Raw genomic sequence first — 23,447 nt, forward strand, 5'->3', positions numbered from 1 at the left:
TAGGTATGATGGGCAAAGAAAGAAAGAAAGAAAAAAAATGAAAGAAAAAACAGGGAAAAAACGAAAAGAAAGGGATTTTGGTATTATGAGTGACAAGGAATTTAGTCCTGATTCTACTGAAGAATCCTACATAAACAGTTTTATCAACACATCAGATCCACTTCCCTTTTGCCACCATGTGCATATCTCCATTTATAGGTGAGAGAAACTGAAAAGACATAGACAAGTACAATATCATGACTCAGGAGCAATGTTCCTGTTACCTGATACACCATCTGATTCCTTCAGATGGTGCAGAACAATACAGCACTTTTTGGACAACAGATGCATTTGATAATGTCACAGTCTGTGATTGCCTTTTTTACATAAACCAATACAACCAGAATAAAGAGGCAGTCTTTCAGGCAATACCCAGCCTGACCCCCCCCAAAAGACTTGCCTGATCTTGCTCTCTTCTATAAACCCTGCCTCACCTTCATCCTTAGAGCATCACTGTAATAACACTGTCTTTATTGAAATTTAAAATGCCCACTGAGTCACCACACTGAAACTTGGAAAGGTACACATATATATATATATATGTATGTATGTACATATGGGATTTTTTATAACTGACAATATTTTTGCCAAATGCTCAATGACACTCCTTTAAGATAATGTATCACTGAACCTTTCTACTTTCTGTTTGCTAGCTAACAACGCACAGTTTCTGCTTCATTAACGGAAAAGACAAATACGCATTTAAACATTATCTGTTGTGTTATAATGGGCAAACGTCAGTAAAAAATCACACTGTAACGCAACTCTCTATGGAACCAATTGTTCTTTCTAACCACTCTGAATATTGCCCTTATCTTTATGAGCAAGAAGTCTACCTGTGAACAGTGCTGCAGTTTCCGCACTGGGAGTTTCACAGGCTTATTCAGAGAAATTCATAACTTCAGTTTGCCCAGACCTTTTTTCCTGATAGACGCAGAATCACAGAACCATGGAGTAGGTTGGGAGGGATCTCAGGAGACCATCTACTCCAACCGGCCCTCTCAAGCAGGGTTAACGAGAGCAAGTAGCCCAGGGCCGTATCCAGCCAGGTTTTCAATATCTCCAAGGACCAAGGCTCCACTGCCTCTCCGGGCAGCTGGTGCCGGTGTTCAACCACCCACACGATGACTTGAGGCTGACACAAAGCCTGCTTAATCGGTGACTTTCACGGCTGACCAGAGAAGCAAGCAAAGGCAAGAAAGCACATATAATATGTATGACTTAAATTACGGCATTTGCAATTTAGTACAATACAATCTTACCTAGTGAGGCCCCAGAAATTGCTGAGAAACCAGAGAATACATTCAAGCATAATTAACCTACTGTTATAATTTGACCTTACGATTCAGAGTTTATATGAGCAATACTCATTTGATGGTTTCAATACAATAAAAAGTTAATGGAAGAATTTTTTTTAAGCATAAATCTGTTTCCCTGCTTACTTGTATAAGCTAAGTGAGAACTACAAGCTGCATCCTCCAACCATGCTCTTCAGAATCCCAAAGGCTAACAACACCACCACTGACTCCGAATATTCCAGCACAGCCGGAAAGAACAAGCTGCTGGGTTGTGTTCCTTTAATACCTGATCAAAAGAAGGACAAGAATTTGCTGTTTCCCAAGAGACACCCTAGAATCCTCTCATTAGGTTAATAGCATCACTTAGAAAAAAAAATCACGACACTAGTATACATTCATCATCTTAGGATCAAGCTGACACAAGACACCAAAGCCATTTAGAGAGGAGTCCGGCCCTGTCAAAAGAAGCTATAACTACTCCACTCAAGCTGTTTAAATGCCTCTTGCTGGAAGAGTTTTGTTCTTTGCTTCAGAGGACAGCTACATCATCCTGCGTGTGCCCAGATACGGCCTTGCAGCAGTCCTGGCACAGAGAGGAGCCACCACCACCCCTTCTGAACAGCAAGGGGCAGTGGGACCCAGCACCTGTGCCACGACATGCCTAACACTCCTTGATGTACAGTGCTATTGCTAATAAGCAAGGAAAATCAATTTCTTATTGTTTGGGTTTATAGAATATACTCCAAACTAAAAATATTTAGGCACATGCTCCCATATGCGAATTCCCTAGTCGTGTTCTGGATAAGGAGAGCTGGCTGAGGAAAATGGTGCTTTTTTATGCACCAGATGTGCAGTATGTTGCAAAATAGGTAAGCAGGAAGGTGCTTTATGGAGAAGCATAGGCATGCAGTTTATTCACCGTGTACAAAGTGTGGAAAGTTCTTCAGCAGATTATAACGCTGCAAAGGCACTGAAACAATTTGAAATGTGCCACTGAACAGAGGGATTTGATCTATTCTCTGTGTCGTGTAGTGACTTGCGATCTGAAGAAAGGTGAAGAGAGCAATCTTTCTACTAAATTCCTTTTGAATATAAACTTCATTGCGTGCACCTAGCTGAAATATAACTTAGGTTAATGGTGCCACCTGGTGACAAGTCTTACCCGTTGTTTCCATACCTCGTCGAGCAAGAAAAAAGAAATTCATACGCTACAAATCTTCTCCTCATGAGTAACCCCCCCTAACAATGCATCAGCTGCAATAAATACTTGTCCTGAAGAGCACAGGGTATTGTACACAAAGAAAGAAAGATAAACAATAGGGAAGAAAATATTTCTGCACGGGTTTTTTCATTTTAGACGCTATCACACATTTGGGGTTATTAGCTCGCGAAGAGAATGCATTTAATATTACATGAAGGAAAAAGGGAGAAATGACACAGCTTTATCTGAATCGGCTGAGGATGGGGGAGCAGGGGACTTCGTCTCGCTCAAAAACTTCTCGTTGGCTGCAGCAGTGTGTGACTCTAGCACCACCTGGGAGGATTTTACTACCCGACGACTCCAGTCTCTGAACAAAAAAAAATGAGGTTTTGAGCCACATGCTTGAGTATTTTCTCTTTGCTCCTTACTTGTCAGTAATAATTTACACGAGAAATTAGTTCTGAAGCCATAAATTGCTCTGTGGATCTCTCTCCGTGTTGCAATACTGCTGAATACAATGGCACAAAATTTAATGGGAGGCCCCTTGCAGGAGGCAGACTCTTGAGCCATCTCCCCAAGGAAAATCAGGATTTCCACTGCAGGTAGCAGTAGGTGCTGGGGGAAGCACCTGGGGAAAGGAGGAGGCAAGTGAGGCGCAACAGAGCTGGAAACCTTGCTCGGCCAAAGGAACAAGCACAGCAAAGACCCAGAGCCTGTGTGGTATCTGCTGGGAGCTGTGTAACCAACCATAGCACATTACAGTCTGTCTGTCATATGGGTAAAACAGTGAAAATTTTATATATGGATAGCTTTAAAAAGGTAATAGTTAAAGAGATGGGTAGAGGAAGGTAATAGAAATTGAGAGGGGAGCTTGTATTTTGCAGAAGATGCTTGGGCACTAAGCGGAGAAAGACATAACATCATGCCCCAGAAATTAAAGTTATCATCACCGCACAGTAAAATAGCCAGGCTTTGTGTTACGGATCAGACTGATGATTCCTCTGCAGCTCTGCTCATATGCAAAATTCAAGCTCCCAACAGTCACTGCACAACCACCAGCTGCACTGCATTACAGTGAAGGTTGCAGGTGAAGCCAGTCTTTTAGGAGTCTTGCTGCAGCTCTATTCCTGCACGTATTATCCTATCTAAGACCTACAATTGCAAACCTGCACCATTTCGGCAGCTTAAATGGTGACTTGTCCCTTTTTTTTTCTTTTTTTTTTTTTAAAAAAAAGAGCATTTAATAACAAAAAGCTTATTTAAAGGCAGTATGCTTGCTTTATGGTTTTCCGTGCTGGCCCAAAATGTCAGGTAGACTGAAAGTGACTTATCCTAGCCAGGCAATGAAGAGTTAAGCTATATTCTAATGCAAGTTTAGCAATTTAATGTAGTTAATGTAAAAGGTATGCTAAGTTTAACATACGTTTAAATGAAAGATGATTCCCATTGGTCACTGAAATGAGAAAGGAGAGGTGAGGAACTGGACCCCAGCAATTGTGTGAGCATTTGTTTTAACCTGTGGACTTGTTTTTCCAAAATCTGTGTTCTGCTAGATTCAGCATTTTGTAAGGACACATGAAAACACTGGACAACTTTAACCATATTAACGATATTTTGTGTTCCTGAATAGAGGAAAACTACACCTCCCCTTCACTCTTTTCCCCCTTTTCAGACCTTTTTCAGACTGGGATTCCCCTTCTATGAAATCTAAGCACAGAGCTCTTTGATTTAACAAAATAGGAATATCTCAGCTGAATTATGGACATTCTTGTCTTGGAAGCCTACTTCACATAATACAGTCATGTGCTGCATATGCAAATTATGCAAGTATCCATATGCTTAATTTATATGAGTATTTAACTAAACTGGCATAATAAATATGTCTAGTTAGATACTTGCCATAAGTGTGCAGCTGTCTGGAAGGAGGTACAAAATCACCATCAGTGAAATCCAAACTGCAGCTGTCATTAATCAAAGCTTTGCCCTTGAACATTCATCACTGTGATACTGCTGTGGCAAAGTGGACTTTTACTGCCGTTTAGGACGGGAAGCTTTTAATTCCTTAAAATAGTTGAAGTCCTCTGAGGGTGCAGATGCTATGAAAGAGCCAGAGTTTTCATGTTTGTTCTCAACAAAGCAAATAAGCAGGGGAAAGATCATCAAAATGTTATAGAACACCAGAATTATCTGTAAAATGCTGCATATTGAAATGTTGAACTTTTGCACGGTATGTTGGAAATCCCTATTGAAAATATTTGTGTTTAAAAGAAATCATTGACGCATTTTGGATCAATGAACTGGGGATAATGCAATCAGGAAATATGTGATTTTTAGACCAAATAAAGATGTTTACAGCATTGACGAGGAGGTACAGAAGGAGTTTTAGTGAAGACCAGGTTCTAGTTCTAAAGCTCTGCCATTCACTGCCTCCTTTTCTCTGAAAAGAGCGGTGGCCATCAGAACTATTCACCCATCAGACTAAGAGTGAAAGAAAAGGTTTGCCTGAGCTCAGTGAAGGAAACCAGAGCAATCCAGAGATGGTGAATGTGGCCAAATTCACAACAAGGCTTCGCTCTAGTCAGACTGTGAGCTATCTTTCTTCTCACCACCATCCATTCTTTTTAAAAGATGAATTACATCTTTCCAAATATTTTGGATTTCCTGTAGTAGTTGAGAATATTCTTAACTTCTTCCACATGCATTGCCTAGGAGTTAGCCAGGGATTTTTCACAAATGATGCGATGTAAGTCCACAGGGGCTAGCAGGCCAGCAGATCCACTAGCATCAAATTCAGTCCCCCCCCAAAAAAAAAAAATTGGGTGAATGTTAACAGGAATATTATTCAGATTGGTTGAATAACTGCAAATTTGAATAGTATCAATGGGGACAATTTGCAGCTTCTGAATAACTGAATGAAGGTGTATTCAGACAACATATACCCAACGAGATCTCTTCCAAAACCCTCAACCCACAAGCTATGCCATGAAAATGAAACTTGCTTGGCAGCACCTTCTAGAGCTGAGCTTGGATTCGTACTTTATAACACCCTGAACCTCCAGAACTGAGCAGCGACAGCCACTGATTTATGGGGATGATCCCCGACTGCGAATTGTTTGGGAGACTGCAGGTTAGATGGGCCAAAATCTTGTCAGAAACCACTTGAGCAATTTTACAGTGTAGATGATTGAGTCCCTCTGTGTGGGAACATTCCTGTTCCCATTTTAATATACCAATAAAGACATTTCCAAATAGATTTCAGCTGTCCGTATGTTCTCTGAGAGTGTTTTATTGGATGGTGAGTGTGCACATGGGCAGTTATTTAACTTGTTAATTCATACTCCTGCTTGCCTTGCAGTGACTTTGTCATGCAACCATACTCGAAGCAAACTACTGAGAATTTGCTGACCGCAGCTTCTCCTGCATTTGTGAGCCATCTGTTCAGTCCTAGCACTTGTGTATATTGCTTGTACACGAGATCTGCACCACGTTATTGGATTCTGTCCTATGAGAACATTATTTGGTCCAAAAAGACATGGTATTCTTCATCACCCTCAGTTCTGCAGTCACCCACCAAAGGTTTTGGATTCACTTACAGTGCCATTGAGAGCCTTTAAGTGCATAACCCGCAACTTGTACCAACCTACAGCAATCTCTTAAAGTTTTCACTGCACTATGAAGTACTTCAAAGCAAAATGCTGTGTTTTAGCCAAGAATTATTCTAAACCTATTGTTTAGTGAAGGCTTCCCCAAAACCTTGTTCTTTGCCCCAAACCTGTCGAATAGTTTCTGGTTTGGGAAAAAGCATAACAGTTTGTGACACAGTTGTAGTTTGATAGTAGAGGTACTGATCACAATGCATGATGAGCAAGGGGTCTGAGACAGATGACTACCATGTCTCTCATGTCCAGTGATTTTCAAGGGAAAGCGATGAAGAGAAATCACATTTTCCAAGGCTCTTTTGCAGCAAAAGGAAGAGGTCTGGCACAGCAACCACCTCAAGCTATAACATTTTCCTTTTCATCATGACTAATTTTGTACTACTGTTTCTCAAACAGATGATGAGAACTGGCACAGAAGAAGCTGGAGGAAGCTGACAATTTGAATGAATGACAATCCTAAAAAATACATTAGAAAATTATGAAGAAAAGATTTCTATGCAGAAACATCCGTATCTTCCATCCTTTGGCAGGGCATAGCATGTGCTTGCCTTCCATGATGATAAAAGTCCTGTTTCAAAGAAAGGTTCTTCCAGAAACTTTCACATTATATTTATTCAAGTGCAAAGCCTGAAGAATATGGATTATGACTGAAAAGTCTTGCAGTTCTTGTATTTACTTAAAAGTGGTGCTGGTTGAGAGCACTTTCCCAGCACAGGTTCTCTCCTCACCCAGTGTGACCATACAACACAACTTGTATTGCAAGTTATTTCTAAGTCCATTTGAATTTGTAATCCCATTTGAAAATGTGTTTATTCCTTTGAGAGGTGAGTATACATATCCTAATATTCCCGTGTCTTCATCTTGAATCCTTTACTTACCACCCACACTGTTTGTCAAAAGTTCAGGAGTGGCCCTTTTGTGTCCCCAGATGCCCTCCACAGCTTTAGGGTTGTCTTGATTTAATGCTAATTCCTCACTTAAATACCAAATGTACCCGACGTCATAAGTCTCATCATCGCTGCACGATTATTAATTACATCATGCCCCACACCCACATCCCTGTTTCTGCAGAGCACCATGCCTCCACACCACCTGAAATTCAGTATACAAAGCTACAGTCACGAATACTAATCTGGTTTTCTAAAAAAGGCCACCAGAGTTCACTTCTTGGACCTCTCTTGAGTGAAGTAAAGCCAACCTGCAAGAGAACAAGGTACGAAGAGAGAAATCCAGCAGTTCTCCAGCTGTATGGCTTTATTACAAGGACCTTCACCACAATTTATCCTAAATCTACAGCAGGGAAGCCCAGGTGCTCCGGTACATTGGCAGACTGCTGTCCTGCTGGGTGTCATGGTTTAACCCGGCAGGAGGCTCAGCACCACCCAGCTGCCCACTCGCTCTCCCCAGGTGGGATGGTAAAAGCGCGAGAAATTGTGATTTGAGATAAATACAGCTTACTAGGTAAAGAAAAGCCATGTGTGCAAGCAAAGCAGAAGAAGGAATTCATTCGCTGCTTCCCATCAGCAGGCAGGTGCTCAGCCACTCCCAGGGCTCATCACACCTAACAGCTCCTTGGGATGACAAACACCATCAGTCCAAACAGTCCTTCCTCCTTCTTTCCCCCAGCCTTTATTGTTCAGCATGACACCACACGGTACGGGACATCCCTGTGGCCAGTCTGGGTCAGCCCCTGGCTGTGTCCCCTCCCAGTTCCTTGTGCACCCCCAGGGACCTCGCTGGTGGGGCAGCACCAGGAGCTGAAAGTCCTTGGCTCTGTGCGAGCCCTGCTCTGCGACAGCCATAACATCAGTGTGCTATCAGCATCATTCTCATCATAATTCCAAAACACAGCATCACATGAAAATCAACAAAGAAAATCAACTCTTTTCCAGGCAAAACTATGACACTGAGCCTGGAGAACAATACGTGAAAGAAAAAGAGTTCCCCAAAAAATGCTTAATTCCCATCCTTCTGCCTCATCTGCAAAGGCCACAGGTGAAAATGTAGTGAAGAAGATACTTAACTTAAAATCTCTCTCTCTTTTTTTTTTTTTTTTAATTTTCTAGCTGTTTCTATTGATTTTCTCCTTCAACCAAAATTCTAAAAGGAAGAAGCAGTCTTGAAAGAAAAGGTCAAGAGTGATAAAACAGAAATGCACTCCAACAGGAAATTGGTGCTTGACAATAAGTCCCAAGCCAAAAAGACTTACAGAGTAAACACAACACATAGCAAAGCTAAACAGACAGCACCTGTCCCTTACCTTCCTCAGAGCCCTGGCAGTGACTTTATCTCATTAAAGTACTGGCTGTTCTTATCCAATATTTACAGTCCTGTTTTTAGGTTAATCTAGCAATTGTTGTAGTGCCAGACGAGTAGTCAATGAAAAGATGCATATATTTTAATTTGGATGGAGTATCAGCTGGGTTTCTTATGTTATTACCAAGATACCCCACTTAATCCCCAGGACCACTAACAAAGCTTCTCAGACAACTTGTCCTTTTTACTGATACGCAAACTTTGCAACACACACAGGGCAGGTTTTCTTGGCTTGGTGCTTGGTATGTCTTTGGCTCAGACTCTTTAAGCAAAGAATATTGAAATTTGTATAAAAATATGAAAAGATGCAAAACACTGAACTGAATAAAAATCAGTGGGCCCTCACTGGTGGTCAGGATAATAGCAAGTTTTGTAGACTTTTAACAGTATATCAGTTTTGAGTTTTGAATTTTTCATTCCTATTAAAATAATGATACTCATTGTATCAGAGCCCGTGAAGCTGTTTTATTCAGTCATAATCACTCAGATTTCATATTATGTGCAAGTGCCACCCAAGCAAGACTGGCATTAAAAAGGCTCCAAGGTGGCAGCTCCACTCTTGGGCGGATGTACATTTATCCAGACTGTAAGAAAATAATTGCCAGTAAGCCACAGATTTGTAAAAATAACAACTCATCATGAACAATATAAAAGCACAGAGCTACATATTTATTGATTTATACACCGAAAAGAGCTCATCCTCCCCTCCTACTTTCACATCTTCCAATTTCTAATTGCTTTCCTCCATTTTCTGCCCTACTCTTGCTCTAGATGGATATCCTATCCCATCTACCACAACAACAGGATAACAAAACTCCACAAGAACCTTGACTGTCTCTAAATTCTCTGCAGGCGAATAAATTCAGACAATGCTTTCCATTATAACATGACCCTGACAGCCTAAAACTGGATGATCTCGTGGTATGATGTAAGCTTTGGATCCCTCAGCTGAGCTCTCCCCTCAGTCACAAGTGCCTATGAGGTCTTGGGTCAGCCACAAAAGCCTTTGTTCCGATCAGCTGGGCTTTGCAGTCTGCTAACAGAAAGTCCCAGGAGAGCCAAGGAGAGCTGGGCACAACAAAAGGATGGGACTCCTTGGGGGCTTCTGTGGTACGCAGACATGGATGTTATGTGTATCACTCTTACTAAACGCACATATTGGGATGCTGCTGAGGTGACAAATAGTGCAGCTCAGCCAGATGCTGGATTAGGGAGCACTGTACACAAAGACACCTAAAGCTTCTTTTTGATGAATTGGGTAGGTTTATTTTTCCCCAGGGAGGTTGTGGAGTGTCCTTCTCTGGAGATATTCAAGGCCCGTCTGGACGCCTACCTGGGCAACCTGCTCTAGGGAACCTGCTCTGGCAGTGGGGTTGGACCCGATGATCTCTTGAGGTCCCTCCCAACCCCTACAATTCTGTGTGATCTCCCTATTCCAGAGGAGGACTGTGAAGTTGCAGTTTTCAAGATAAAGAGGCAGTCCTCTGAAGATCATCTACATCTTTAAGACTGGTTGTCTTTGTTGCAAACAGGCAACAACTCATTAAAGATAACATTGACCTCATATAACGCATTGTAAAATGTATATTTTACAATGCTTTATATTCTCTGTGTTATGGGGAAAAATTAACAGTCTAAGAAGGCTTTCTAATTCCTCATCTAATGACACTCTATCCAGAAAAGCAGCTGGAGTTCCTGTTCATAAGCACCTTGCTATAATTACATGATAAGCAAAGAATTAGGCTTTCTAATAGTAATAAACTACCAAGCCAAAAATGTAATAAAATCTAACAGGGTCTCTGTGTATTGCATTGTGTTAATCCCACTTTTTTATTACCATCTATTGCAAAATACAATGCATGCAGCTAATGAAGGGAAGAGTGTTTTTCTCAGGTTAAGCACAGCACCTACATTTCTGCAGTGATTCTGTTTTTGGAATGTCTGTCCTGGTTATTCAAAGATGACAAGAGAAATCAAGTCAGCATTATAGCAAGTTTTGTGTGATCACTCTCAAGTGCATTTAGTAGCTGGTCAAAATGGCCAGGCAAAAAGGCTCTAAACAAACAAACAGTGCTTTGCACAACCACAGTGCCTCTTATCCAAGGACTTCAGTGCATTTGATAAATATTAATTACCTCCCATACTGCTGCTTTGAAGTAGGCAAGGGATATATTTAAGTATCACTTCATTTGCTACTGAAATGCATTCCCGCTTTCTGTTCTTGAGTGGGATGCAGCAGCTGTTTAACAACACACATGAATATTAAACAAGAGTTTTAGAGAAGAAGTAAGGAATCCTTAATCCAAAAGAAACCCCAGAGGGATTTACATAGGTAGAAAGTAAATACTTAAAGCATTGGTCCCCAAACTCTGTGGGTGACTTTGTTCTCCTTCAGCCACCTCCATTTGAAATGTAAATTTGCTGTGGATGTTACTAAGACAGGAGGATCTTGCAGGCAGCCTGTCACCTCTGAGCTGCAGAGAGGAACACGGGCAAAAAATCCAGGCCAAACTTGGTAGAATCCTGTTTTTATTCTGACAAAATGAGCCAGGAGACTTAAGTGACTGTAGTGGGTTTACGTGGCAAAGTTTTGGTAGCGGGAAGCTGCAGGGATGGCTTCTGTGAGAAGAATCCAGCAGCTGCCCCGTGCTACGTAAGGAAGGGCCAGCTCCAGATTGCTCCAAAGGGACCCAACGCTGGCCAGAGCTGAGCCAATAAGTAATGTTGTTTGCAACTCTGTGAGATCAGATTTAAGAAAGGGGGAAAAAAACTGCTGCATAACAGCAGCCGGGAGAGTGAGGAGTGAGAAACAGCCTTGCAGACACCAAGGTCAGCATAGAAGGAGGGCAGGAGGTGCTCCAGGCACGCAGCACAAGTTCCCCTGCGGCCTGTGGAGAGGCCCCTGGTGGAGCAGGCTGTCCCCCTGCAGCCCACGGGTCCCACACGGAGCAGATCTCCACGCTGCAGCCCGTGGAGGAGCCCCCGGTGGAGCAGGTGGATGTGGCCTGGAGGAGGCTGCGGCCCATGGAGAGCCCCCGCAGGAGCAGGCCCCGGGCCGGAGCTGCAGCCCGTGGAGAGGAGCCCACGCAGGAACAGGGGGTCTGGGGGGAGCTGCCGCCCGTGGGGGACCCGTGCTGGAGCAGTTTGCTCCTGGGGGATGGACCCCGTGGTACGGAGCCGTGTGGGAGCAGTTCTTGAAGAGCTGCAGCCTGTGGGCAGCCCCCCAGGCTCAGTTCGGGAAGGACGGCATCCCGTGGGAGGGACCCCACGGGGAGCAGGGGCAGGGAGTGACCGTGAAGGAGCTGTGGAGGCAAAGCATCAGGGACTGACTGCAGCCCCCATTCCCCATTCCCCTGTGCCGCTCAGGAGAGGAGGTGGAAGAGGGTGGATGGGGGAAAGTGTTTTTAGTTTGTTTTCCTTGTGTCTACAGACACATAGGGGAGCAGATCTTGAAGCCCCCGCAGGATCAGTTCAGGAAGGACAGCACTGTTAGTAAGAGGTAATAAATTTCTCTATCTACGTATGCTGAGTCTGTTTTGCCTGTCATGACAATTGTTGAGTGATGTTCCTGCCCTTATCTCAACCCTTGATCCCTTTTTATCATATTTTCTTCCCTTTTCCCTTTGAGGAGGGGGAGTAAGAGAGCAGCTGTGGTGGAGCTCAGCTGCCCACCTTAATAAAACCACCACAGTGATCACAACAAAATAAGATTTTGGGTTTATATTGCTGAAAGAGCAACACTGGCTAGTGTTCAGAGGATTCACTAATCAAGCCCTCAGAATCCTTCCTCCCACCCAAACACTAACTGATGAGACCTTGTTTTCAACACCTCCCACCCAGGATGGGGCACTGTACCCAGGAGCAATGCTCACCGTCTAGCTCTGGCTTTCTGCCCCATGGCTACATCAAAGGTGGGCAGGCTGTAAATGGCAGACATTGCTCTGTACACCTCGGCCTCATGACCTGGGCTATGGGGAAAGCTCTTTCCAGTCTGACAGTGCATCATCTGCTTCAGAGCCAGCTGTCTCAGCACGAAGCGGAAGCAAGTTCTTGCTTTGACAGATGTAAACTATTAGAGAAGATTCAGATTAGTAACAGGGCAAAATCTGCTGAGCAGCCACTCAGAAACTGTGGTAGGGACGTTGCTGTCTGTGCAGCAGAAACCTATTAGAGCAGTCAGCTTTCCTTTATCATGAAACATCACCAATCATTCGTGGTAAAAAGAAAGGGCATTCAAACAAGATAAGCATCACTTTGGTACCTAAGTTTACCAACAAATTTCTTTATACTTTCAACGCTCTCTGTTGGAATGGGTGAAGAAATGTAATAGGTATTTTGCTGAAAATACCTCCAGAGAATCATGCCAGTAAATATGTCCTTTAGACACACTTTGTCTACTTCACATACAATTTCTCCATGCTTTTTCTAAGCTATATTTGAGGATTTTAACCAGCTGACCCATTCCAACAGGCTATCCAAATTATTTGCTTAGTTTTGCATCAAATCTACATCAGAGCTTTCAAATGTAGTATCCGGATTATAGTAACAGCTTAACTTGTACTTAGTTATTAACCAGAAATAATTCTGTCAGGCAAGCCAAACATTCATCTTAATTGAAAACATCACATCTTTATTTTTCCATCAAATTAATAAATGAGGTCACCAGATGATCATTGGGTTGGGCTTCTCAGGTCTAATGTTCCTTGTGTGCTTCACCACAAAGCTAAAAATCCTTAACATTGCCAGCACATCATATGAATCCTTTGCCCAGCACTGGCACTTTCACATGACTATAATGCCTCCAAAAAAAAAATGAATTGCACAAACACAGAATCCTTTTCTGAATCAAGTATCTTGTATTCGCAGCCTGTGACAGCAGAACTGGGACCACACATTATCAGAGATGCACTATGGAGAAATGGTAGAGGGGCTTTCCACTTGACATGCACTAGTGAATCGGTTATCCCAAAAAGAATTTATTTCTTAGAAAGGACATGTGTCTGTTACTAAACAATTCTGTAGCCAGGTAGTCAACCTGCTAGGTGGAACGCTATGGTAAAGTCATCATTTCATAGAGTCAAAACTCTGAGCGCAAAACCATTCTACCTCCCCACGTTGCATTGAAAAGATTTGTATTTTGTTTAAATATACTGCACAACACTGTAGTCTGGCTACGTGCTAGTCCTTTGGCTACGGTTGGTTTTGGTGCACTTATACCACCTGGTATATCAGAGTCTGATCCATAGCTAGGGAGTGTACACACGACTGCAGTAGGGATCTTAAATGGCCTTACTTGTTTCTCTGTTAGCAAACCCTCCTTCCTGGGCATATTTATGTTTAGCTACAAGGAAGCAGGTCTATTAATTCAGCATTAAAGGTTTGCTTGCCTTTATCAGTATTTGTTCTTCTGTACATTTCCCATTGCCTTGGAATTAATGAGATCAGTAATGAGAGGGTGTTGATACCTGGATAGCTACTGAATAGCCCAAACAGATGTTGCTAAAAGATGCTGCGCTCCTGCTTGTTTTGGCATTATGGCTAGCTGAAACTGTTTTGAGTGACTCCAAAAGATAGTGTCCAATGGCTGGAAGAGCATTAAAAATCTTGAACTGAAGTTCAAATCACTGGGAGCTCACAGGTATTCATGGGTTAAACTTCGGGGAGTAAAAGAAAAGCACACCCTTAAGACCCCTTACACCAGACAGCAATGTTTTCTCTAATCTCACAAGAGCCCTGGTGATACTCAGAAGTCTTTATACTCTTCTGCTAAGTAATCTGTAACATTTTCAGTAGAAAACAATGCTTACTGTGGACAAAATAAAATAATACTTATAGATATGTATATTTGAAATCAGTGTTACCACAAGATGTCACTCTAAACTTTAGAGAAAGGTTTGGACTACTTTTTAAAAGAGAAAATTTACTTTTTTCCAAGTGTATTTATTTCCTTAAAACACAAATTAATTGCTTATAAGAAAAAAATATAAATAAACAGGCATGAGAAACACAGTCTACCAAGCCAAAACTGATGGGTAAGTAAATCCTCTGAAGGCAGGTTAGGTATGAAATGATGAAGAGAATACAAACAGATAAATCTTGTGGATTTGGACAGAGATTAAAGAGAAAAAAGAATGAAGTTACAGTTCAATATATCAGTTCAACATTGGAGAATAAAAGTAATTCAGGAAAAAGCAATTCTGTGTCATCAATATCTACACACGATGGAATTTTTTCAGATTCTAGGAAATCACCATGTAAAGTTAACTTCAAAACACTGATAAGGTTGTAAAGGTAACTCTCCAAGGTAAGAAAGTCACACATAAAATGTAAGTACATGATCACATCCTGTTTTTCTCTCTGTTCTCACACTTGGCTATATATTCAGTATATGAATGGGCTTGCACTGGGGATACTGTCTGAGCACCATTTATCATAGGGGCTGGAAGGCTGAGAAGGATAAGAAGATTCCTTGAAGGGTTTTTTTGCTTAAGAACATTAAATGCCACCCTGGGGAATTAGATCCTACTGATTAGATCTGACTCTTAGGAGAGTCTCAGTGATGATCAGGAGGTCACATCCGCTGTATTTTTCCATAATGATCAACCATCAGATGATCCTCATGCCCAGACTGAGACACTGGGACAGTCTTGCTGGAATAATGACAGTCCCTATTGAAGATGGAGTTGGGGTCAGATACATGACGAGCTGCAAAAACCCTTAGGTGGTGATAGGTCAGATCACAAACATCTCCATAGGCTTCTAAAATAAACAGATATTTTTCCTTCTATTTCTCAGGATTTCAGTACCACGTCCATAGCACAGAAATACCATAACCTCATCACAGTAACTAATGATGGGCTAGCAATGGAATAAATGCTGGCTCATGAGCCGAGCACTACCTCTTCTGCACACTGAACAGAGCAGGATTTTTGAAGGAAAAGAGTCTGAGGTGAAAATGATAAGAAATATCACACTGTACATATGGGAACTGAACTAAGTTCACAGACACTACCTTAGTTACAGTGCTGCCCAACCTGTGACTACAGCCCTAATTCAGTTATTTTCACACTGTTTTTACATACCACATCATTCCTGTGTAGCATAACATAATAATTAGTATTATAATAACTATATTCCATTTCTAATGCCTGAGATTTTATGCAATAAAATATGCTTTAATCAACTACGTCAGCAGAAATTCAAAACCACACACCTATGATGACAAAACAGAGGCAGGAAAGAACTATTCAGACTTCTCTGAGCAGATTTCAGAGTCGTCTTGGAGGCAGATCATGCTGACAGCCCAAACACAGCCACAGAATATGGACCCCTCCATGACAGAATAAACACGAAGAACACGTTTTGAAGTATTTCTTATAAAGACATGTTTTAAACCCACCAGATCTCCAAAGTACAGAACCATACCTGGGATAACTATAGTAAAAGTTTGAGATAAATATGAAACAGAAACATTTATATATATATATATGTATATGTATCTCTATTTAAGTATTAAATAGCTAGATATATACATAAGAATATATGTCCATATAGGATTAACTAGTTTACTTCCATGCATCTTACTATTTAGTTCCCCATCCCAATTGCACTTGAATGACCTAACTCAGAGTTTTTCACCGACTTCTGTGACAGGGGAAGCACCTCACTGACAAGAGTAAGAAAAGCAGAGCTTTAAAATTCCCAAAAGTCACAGGGGTGGCACCAAGCAACGAACTGGGCTCATTTGCAACACCTTTGAAAGCTGTGACGTGTACAACTCTCAAAGGCTGAAATGTTTCTGTGGTTTCAAAATTACCATGCTGCTTCTTAAGAAGTTACATTCACTAAAGGAGAATCACATCACAGACTAACCTAAAATGACTTCACAGACCAAAACATTAGAGAGGGAGAATGGCTCTGCTGACAAAAATAAACATTAGGATTGCTGATGGAACTGTCTGCTCCAAATTATTTTCTTCCATTTTATTAGTAGATGTACAAACTACAATAGCAAGATATAAATCCAGTCTTTATTTAACACACACAAAAAAAACAATAATGATAATCTCATTGTCCCTTTATATTCCCTCAGCTTGTAAAAGAATACATTATTCAAAATAAAACCAGATTATCTAAATGCATCTCTAAATAATTTATCTCTAGTTCTCATCACAAACCAATAATAAAAGGCTATCCCTATTTAATGCAAAGAAAAAGACAAGCTTCATGCTGGGACAGCAGCCATACAACGACAGCTGCTGCAACTGCATTTTATTAATTCCAATTATACACAGAATCCATATGGCCAAGACACTCAAAAAAAAAATAAAAAAAAACACTACAGGAACAAAAACAGCTTTTATTCTTTGCTAGATATTGAAAACTAACAAGCTCAATAATTACCACATTGCTCATATTAAAGACTCGTCTTAAAAATGGTTTATTTTGAATGCACAGCTTTTGCATTTCAAATGAGGAAAGTCCACAAAGCTCCCGAATTCCTCGTCTGAGGTGGAAATGCTATCACTCGTTGGCTAAAAGGCAGCAAAATACGAGCAGAGGGTTGCATTAGGATTACAAGTGATTATGTATTACCTAGGTTGTAACAGTGCTGTAATCGGTTTCTTCTTGTACGCAGATAGGCCGAGAGTCAAAAGACAGAGCTGGGCTGGGATGCTGAATTTTTCAGAGTCCATCAGCATTCATACCCAGAGGTTTTGTTCAATTCATTAAGGAAAAAGTCAGCAGCAAGGATGAGATCCCAATGAAAATTCCCACAAATTTAAGATGTTGTACTTTTGAGTTCAGGTCTTTCATGGTAATTCACGACCGTTTAGTAATTAAAGTCTTTCAAGCAAAAAACTGACTTGGGGTACCCACACAAGATTTCCCAACTCTTCCCACACGCATCTTCACACAAAGAAAATAACCAAACAGCTTTTAATATTAAGAACTTGTCATGGGAGCTTCTCCCAGGGCTCCCCATGTCTCCAGGCTGGCTAGCCAGACCAGTGCCCTGGCTCTGCTTGTTCCTTGTACGACGCCACTGCAACACCCAGCAGGTCCCACAGGCAAAAACAATTCTGAGGTTTGTGCAAATGCAGAAATATTTACAGAAGGCTAAAACAGCTCAAGTTGGAAGGGACCTTCAAAGATGACAATCACCGAATATCCCAAGTTGGAAGGGACCCACAAGGACCACCGAGTCCAACTCCTAATAGAGGACATCACCTAGCCCTGCAGAGCCTGATAATATTCAAAGACCTTAACAGCTATAACAGACTAGCCAATTTATTTCAGGGGTATCCAAGCGATCAACACGTCCAAGTTGGTGTGGGCAAAGGGAGCCTCGAAGAAAGAACCGAGCACTCTGTTCAATCACATCAGCTCCCTCTTCACAGACATAGCTCAGAGACTCGATAACATTTCAGACCTCAGGTAAAACTCCAGTCTCTGGATATTTCAGCCTGATTTCCTTATAGTAACGTGACGTCTGCCCGTCTTTTCCTTCATGCGCATCTGTCTGCCAGCTCTCACCAACTAACTGTGAATGCTCTGCCCAATGTCAATGCAGCTCGGCAGAAGTGAAGAAGCCCCAGCTCCCCCAAAGGCTCTGCAGGTACCATGGGCTGGGGAGAGCCAGAAGAGTTGGAGACAAATAAAGATATTTCAGGGGAAATTTCACTGCTATGGGATGAAAAATAGCAGTGGGACAAAATGCATAGGAAAGCAGGTACAATAGATCTACCATTTTTTGGAATAAACAATTTACCATTTTTTGGAATAAACAATTTACTCTATGCGACCTGACTTTCGCTGGGAAGATGCGAGGGTTAGCCCCACCAGCTGGCTGAGGTCCAGCCCCCAGCTCGTCGAAAAAGATCAGACAGCTTCAAATTATCCCGAAGATCTAGCACCGCTACCTCTAGTTCTTTTGAGAGAAAGCACAAATTTGCTTACTAAGAGAATTGGACTTGACGAATAAAAGCAGCTGCAGCTGTCTTCAGGCAAAACAAAAGCTGCCCTTGAATTTAAATTTCAGTTCTGCTGTAATTTATGCTGCAACAAAGAAAGATGCCGGTTTGGGAAAGTAGGACTTTGTGAGGAGTAATAACAGGCTTCCCCATTGTCAGAGATGTCATTCGAGCGCTTCTCAAATGTGACAGAGCACTGAAGGGTTTTTGCACATATTTTTTGCTTTTTGACATTTGTAACAGTCTGAAGGGGTTTCAATATTTTCAGATATTGGCTACAGAAGAATCTTCATTTCTATGTGGCTATAGAAGAATCTTTATTTCTCAACCAGGAAAGGTCTGAATATAAATCTCTGGAAGGATCTCTCCAATGGCACAATCTGAAGCAGACGAAGTCAATGAGAGTTTTTCTGTTGACTTACTGAATGCTGGATTCAGGCCCTTGGAAAGAGAATTGCCTAATGTCCCTGGGCCAGATGCGGGCTTGGCTGTACTGGATTAACTCCTCTGGAATTCAGTGTTATTACACAAGGCAAAATAGCTTGACATGACCAGAAACCAGCTCACTGAGATTAAGTCTCAAGAACAATAACGTGAGATCAGTGACCTTACGTTCAAGAGCAGTGTAAGTAGTTAAACACGCTGAACACATAAGTGGGGTAAAAACACCTATAGAGAGCAAGCCTGGCAAGTAGGAATAGATAACACTCAGTTATTCTTTCCTATTGAAAAGTCTCCCAGTGCAGCAATTCATTTAATACCTTTTATATCCCTGAAGAACTGACACGGCGGTAAGTGCTGAGATGGTTCTTTCTGCAGAATGAGAACGGTTGGTACAAGCAAGGGGTTTGCAAAGCTGATCTTCCTCATTTTGATACCCTCAACTCAGTTGTATCAGCAGCCTCGTGCAGTTTGGTGTTGCCCAGTTTTCCGTTGTCCCATGAATGTCAGATCTCACACTGAAGGGAAAAATACAATTTCTGGTCTCGGTGGTTGTCGAAAAAGGCCTGAAAGTGACTGCAGTGTTTCTTAAAGACAGATGATAGAAGCAAATGGTAACAACAGTTTTATCAACTATTTACGTTCCTTTTATGCAAATCTCATAGAGCTTTTAACGTGGGAGACCAGCGCTACCACGTATGACCAGCACTGGATTTTTGAGGTGTTGCATTATCCCAACTTCTCCCCTGGCTTCTATTATCTTCCTTTCTTTCTTTACTTCTCCAGCCCACATGGCATGTCTCCTGCTCTTCTCGTAATTTATCTTCCTGCTCACACATCTCTTCCCCCCTCCTGACCCATCTCCTTCCCTCTAGTCTCACATTTCCTTCTGTCACTATTTAAACGGTTTCTCCTAAAATTGGACGTGCCTAAACAAATTCCTTATTGTTCCATTCTTCCTCTCTCTATATGGCCAACAGTATAGTTATTCTTCTCAGCACGAAAGCCAAAAAATGGGGGGAATTTTTTAATCATTACTCTTTAACTGACATGCATGGCTACATCTACTGAAATCTTCCTCATTTTTCATTCTTAGCGATTTTCCTTTTATGTCAGGGGCATGTTTCAACATCCCAACCTTACTTCTGTGACAGGTTCCTCTCTGGATTCATTCAGATATAAACTATCCTGAAGTTTAAACATTTTCCATTGAAAGACTTTTAATTGTCACTGACTCCTTGTAGACATACCCTTACATAAGCATTATAATTACAGCTCCACAGTTCCACACACTCAGAAGTGTCTTTAAGTCTTCAGTGAAACATTTCTGCAGAAAGGTCCTTGCTTGAGGCTACCTCTCCATTGTTCTGTCCAGAATTTTGATCATATTTTACATGGGTTTCAGACAAAAGAGACCTAATGGATCCCTCCTATCTGCATGTGCACATCTGTATCCGTATGCATCTTCCTGACATTGCCAAATTTTTGTAATACTGAGCATGAAAAGAAGTATTTTTATCAAGAGGAGAAGTTTCCCTGGTGAGTTACACTTATCAGGTAACTCACAGAGAAGAGAGCTCAAGGAAATGCCCTACGTGCAGGGGGAGTTTCAGCCAGAGCCCACAAATTCTTAGCCACCGAAGTCACTCAAACTAGGACAAAGCCATAAGAAACCAAGCTCCTGACCTGCTTCATGCTCCCTGTACTAAATGTTTCCATTTGTCAATGGCAATTGTCCTTTTTAATCGATATATATTTTACTGGTTTTAAAACACCAGAAAATAATTAAAGCAGTGGGGACTTGCTTAGGCTCTCCTAAAGTGTTAAATGGCTATATTCCAGGTCTTTATATACCCTATCTGTCCTGTAACACAGACGATCACAAGACAGAGATTCTCGGAAGTTTGGATACCAATCCAACAGTGTTGAGTTACACTGCCACTTAATTTACACAAACTTTTTATAGAAAAATAATATGTTAACACAGAAGAAAAACCTGACTTCCTTTATGACCTGGTTTAAAAGACATGGTGGCTCTTTTAAAACGGATTGTTATAACAGGGCTTATTTAAAAGTGAGCTGAATGAGGTAAGCAGTCTAAAAAACCCCTCTTACTAAAACCATAAAATTATATCCTAAATCTCTAAATACAGGCTGTGTCACAAATGACCAGTGAATTATGTAATCCTTACAGTAGTGTTTACTACAGCAACTTTTAAGGCGGGCGGTTTTATAACATCCACATTATTCTGCAGAAATGGTACAATGCTATTAAAAAAAAAAAAAAACATGATGCAGATTGTAGTTGAAAATTTGCCAATTTAAAATTCAGGCAAAGTTATGCAAGCATGAGAAAAAAAGATAAGACATGGTTTAAAAGTCCTCAGGAAATACGTCATCCTCTACAGATTGGGTTTATCCGAATTTTAGAAAAACCTATAGAGATTAGTTTTTACCTAATACTGCATAAGATGATTACAGCTATTTGTGGCACTTTAATTCCTGCTAGAAACAAAATGATGTTTTATAGAGATGCATCTACCAAAAAAAATAAATAAATAAGCAACCCTCTGACATAAACCTCTTTCATCCATTCTCATTCCACAGAACAGCTTTCTAAGCTGTAAAACGATGCACTTTTCTTAATGAAATGAAGACTAGGCAAATATATAGCAGAGGTTTTTAGAACTAGATTGTACTAAACTGGGTTCTTCATAAAGAACTGAATGGAAAAAAAAGATGTTTGGTAGTTTTGAAATGTCCAGATGACTATTATTATTCTCTTTCATAGTTCTCCTTTTTTATCGCTACACAATGACTCCAAGATGTCCCATTATGAGATAATCCTAACAAATGAAATGCTCAGATTTCTGCAGGTTTCATTTTCTTTTCCTTGTAGGGTTACTTCTGAAAATATAAATACATCAGAACAACGTGTGCTACAACTTGAGAGCTTCCCATTAATTTAATGTTGTGTAGCTATGGATGCCCCTACAAAAAGCAAAAATCCTTTCGAGCTCATAATAACAACCAAACTGTAACTCCCCCTCTCGCCGTGCATAGAAGGATTGGTACAATCTTTTTGGTGAAAATAATTTGGAATTGACTTAAGAGTAATGTCAATATCTAAATAGGAGCTCTTCCTTTCCACACTCCTTCTGAAGAGCTTTTCCTCCTCCCTCCTCTCAGAAACTGAGGGCTGGATTTTCAAAGAATTGTGTTTGGGCCACTTGAGTATAATGGGACTCTAGAGACTACAGCTCCACATGTCGCTTTGAAAATGTGCCTCTTGGCAACCAACTCAGCTGTAATCGAACACAGCAACTCTAGCAAGAAGTCTAGCAACAAGAACAGCCTGAAGGGAAAAAGGAGATGTTTTTGAACACAAATTAAAATGTAAAAGGACAATGCATCAATAATCCTTTTGTAAATCACTTACAGACATTTTACTTCCATATCTGTAGTCACTTCATCCATGTGTAGACTGTGCTTATGAAAAATATCAGGTCCTCATTTTTCTCATGTTACTCGTAAATTCAGTAGTCAATATTCATGAAACACAATGAGGATAAGAAAAAATCAAGGGTCCAAGTTCAAACATGGCCGGTTGAATCAAACCACACAAGCACAAATTTGTGAACAAAAGGAGCTAGACAACACTTAAACTTTGGTGCTCAGATTTGAACAGTACCTCTTATTACATTTATTGTTTTTTATTGGTTCTTTAATACTCAACGTAAAGACATCCTATAGATCTTTAAAGCATTTTGGAAGCTAACTAGAGTTGAACACAGATGTAAAGGACAGTGATGGATACAATAGCTGAATTTATTCATAAGGGACTCAAATTCTATTGAAGCTGTAGGATCTACAACAACTGAATTTGGTACTTAAAATAATATTAACTTTACACCTGGTAGGAATGAAAATGTAGGCATCCAGGTTAACAATTCTGTTCAGAAACCACATTTTGTGTTAGCAGTTACACCCTAAATACTCAAAAGGTTGATCAGTTCTCAATAAAAACAGATGTTTGACAGTTGTAGATGAGATCAAGTTTTGGAAAGTGTTGAAAACTCAGACTCTGAAAAGTACATCTAAGTAGACACTCAAAAGTGGACACTTTCAAGACAGACATTCTGTAAACACAAAAAACAAAGGTACTTTAGCAGTACAGAACTTAAAATGAGATGGAGAGTTCTGCCTTCAGCATTTCTTTGGATGGTCTGATTGATAGGTGAATGGAAGAAACTATGATGGGAAGCTAAAACAGATGTCATGGAAGTGGAGTTTTTTGAAATAATGATTATGCAAGAACCTCACTATTGATTGTGTAATAACATCATCCTCCACAGTTACAATATTGATGAGAGGTCACTGTTTTGTATTATTCCAGAATCTAGACCAACCAAATAGCAAACCAAATGTAATAATGCGAGAATTTGAACATGCCTGGCAATTCCCAAATCTCTTTTATATAATGAAGCATTTGAGGACAAGGAAAAGACACCCAAAGTCC

General features: G+C 40.9%; 1 protein-coding gene across 14 annotated transcripts in view; it reads right to left on the minus strand.

The window, feature by feature from the left end:
• Positions 1-23,447, minus strand: part of DLG2 (discs large MAGUK scaffold protein 2) — a 1,058,052-nt gene that overhangs the window by 1,016,040 nt on the left and 18,565 nt on the right. The window contains exon 2 of one of the 14 annotated variants that reach the window (XM_083797010.1): positions 19,249-19,446. The exons of the other annotated variants lie outside the window; for them this stretch is intronic. Within the exon in view, the coding sequence (XP_083653136.1) occupies positions 19,249-19,357 (109 nt within the window). The 5' untranslated portion in view covers positions 19,358-19,446. The remainder of the gene's footprint in view (positions 1-19,248; positions 19,447-23,447) is intronic. 14 annotated transcript variants of the gene reach the window in all.

Source organism: Anser anser (genome assembly GCF_964211835.1).
Source record: "Anser anser genome assembly, chromosome: 1".
Taxonomy (NCBI): domain Eukaryota; kingdom Metazoa; phylum Chordata; class Aves; order Anseriformes; family Anatidae; genus Anser; species Anser anser.